This window comes from Plasmodium gaboni, chromosome 14 (genome assembly GCF_001602025.1).
Source record: "Plasmodium gaboni strain SY75 chromosome 14, whole genome shotgun sequence".
In the NCBI taxonomy this organism is placed as follows: Eukaryota; Apicomplexa; class Aconoidasida; order Haemosporida; family Plasmodiidae; genus Plasmodium; species Plasmodium gaboni.
In genome coordinates this window covers 2,291,365-2,292,936 of record NC_031494.1, presented here as the reverse complement: position 1 = coordinate 2,292,936, position 1,572 = coordinate 2,291,365, and the positions used below count along the sequence as shown (strand labels likewise).

General features: G+C 14.6%; 1 protein-coding gene across 1 annotated transcript; it reads right to left on the bottom strand.

Annotated features, from left to right (window-relative positions):
* Window positions 1-152: 152 nt before the first annotated feature.
* PGSY75_1461200 (putative U3 small nucleolar ribonucleoprotein IMP3) lies at window positions 153-704 on the bottom strand (the record flags this gene model as incomplete). The annotated part of the gene is made up of 1 exon (XM_018788297.1): window positions 153-704. One exon carries the CDS (start codon window positions 702-704, stop codon window positions 153-155), a length of 552 nt encoding a protein of 183 aa, XP_018639671.1.
* Between the last annotated feature and the right edge of the window lie 868 nt (window positions 705-1,572).

The window sequence follows — 1,572 nt, the reverse complement described above, 5'->3', positions numbered from 1 at the left end:
ATACACATATATATATATATATATATATATATATATATATATATATATATATGTATGTATCTTTGTATATATTATCAAAGCGCCTATATAGAATTGTAAAATTTTGTGAATGTGTGATTTTATATATAATATACGATAAGGTGATTACAATATTAATTTCCTAACAACTCATAATCATCTTTACTTTCTTTATGTTTTTGTATGTGCTTTAATATTTTTGATCCATCTGCCCATTTTATATGATCTTCCATATTTCTATTTATATGAAAAGAAGGATTATTTATTACGTTATTTCCAATTCTTATATTTCCATGTTGAATATATGTTATAGCTAACTTAATTGTTTGAACAAATTTTAACCTGAACAGTAAGACAGCTAGACGTCTCCTACAAAAAGATGAAACAGTTATTTTTTCACATTCAGCTAGACTAGATTTATAATTAATTAAACCCATATCATATAATTTATCTAATAATTCATCTGTCATTTTTATGCGGAATTCATCATTTTCTGGTAATAATCTTAATTTTGATACTAACTTGGTTATATATCCACATATTTTATTATATTTTGTATAGTCTTCTCTGTTTTGTATTACATATTTTCTTAATACTTTTACTTCTCTTACATTATTGGTCCTCTTCCAGTCATAAAAATTTACTTTCTTCAATAATTTCTGCTCATGATATTTTAATTTCCTCATATTTAAATTAACATAAAAATAAAGATTAATTAAAAAAAAAAAATAATAAAATAAAATAAAATAAAGTTGTACAAAAAAAAAAAAAAATTATTAATAAAGGACAAGAAATAATAAATAAATTATTATATATAATTAATGTAATAATCTTCACATATTTCTGTTTAATTTCCTCATATTTAAATTAACATAAAAATAAAGATTAATTAAAAAAAAAAAATAATAAAATAAAATAAAATAAAGTTGTACAAAAAAAAAAAAAAATTATTAATAAAGGACAAGAAATAATAAATAAATTATTATATATAATTAATGTAATAATCTTCACATATTTCTGTTTTTATAAAAAGTTTATATATATATATATATATATATATGTATATAATTAAAAATATATCATTTAAAATTAAAATTAATCTTTTTTTTTTGAAAATCTTTAATATATATATATTTTTTAATTTTTATTTTTTTATAAGTATTGATTTTAATAAGTATATATATATATATATATATATATATATATATATATATATATAATTTATATTATATTTATCATAGAATAAAATATTAATTATTTTTTTGTTTTCATATATATAATTTATTTTTAATTTTTATTTTTTTTTGTATTTAATTAACTTATTATATATTCAACTCTTCCGGGGTATGTAAAATATATAAAAATATATATTATTATATATAATAAATATATATATATATATATATATTATAATAGAAATAAAAAAAAAATAAAAAAAAGAAATAACTATAGATTAATTTATATATTTTTATATATATAATTTTAAAAAAAAATAAATAATAAATTTAAAACCTTAATAAAATAAAAGGGATAAAATATTTGAAAATATTATTT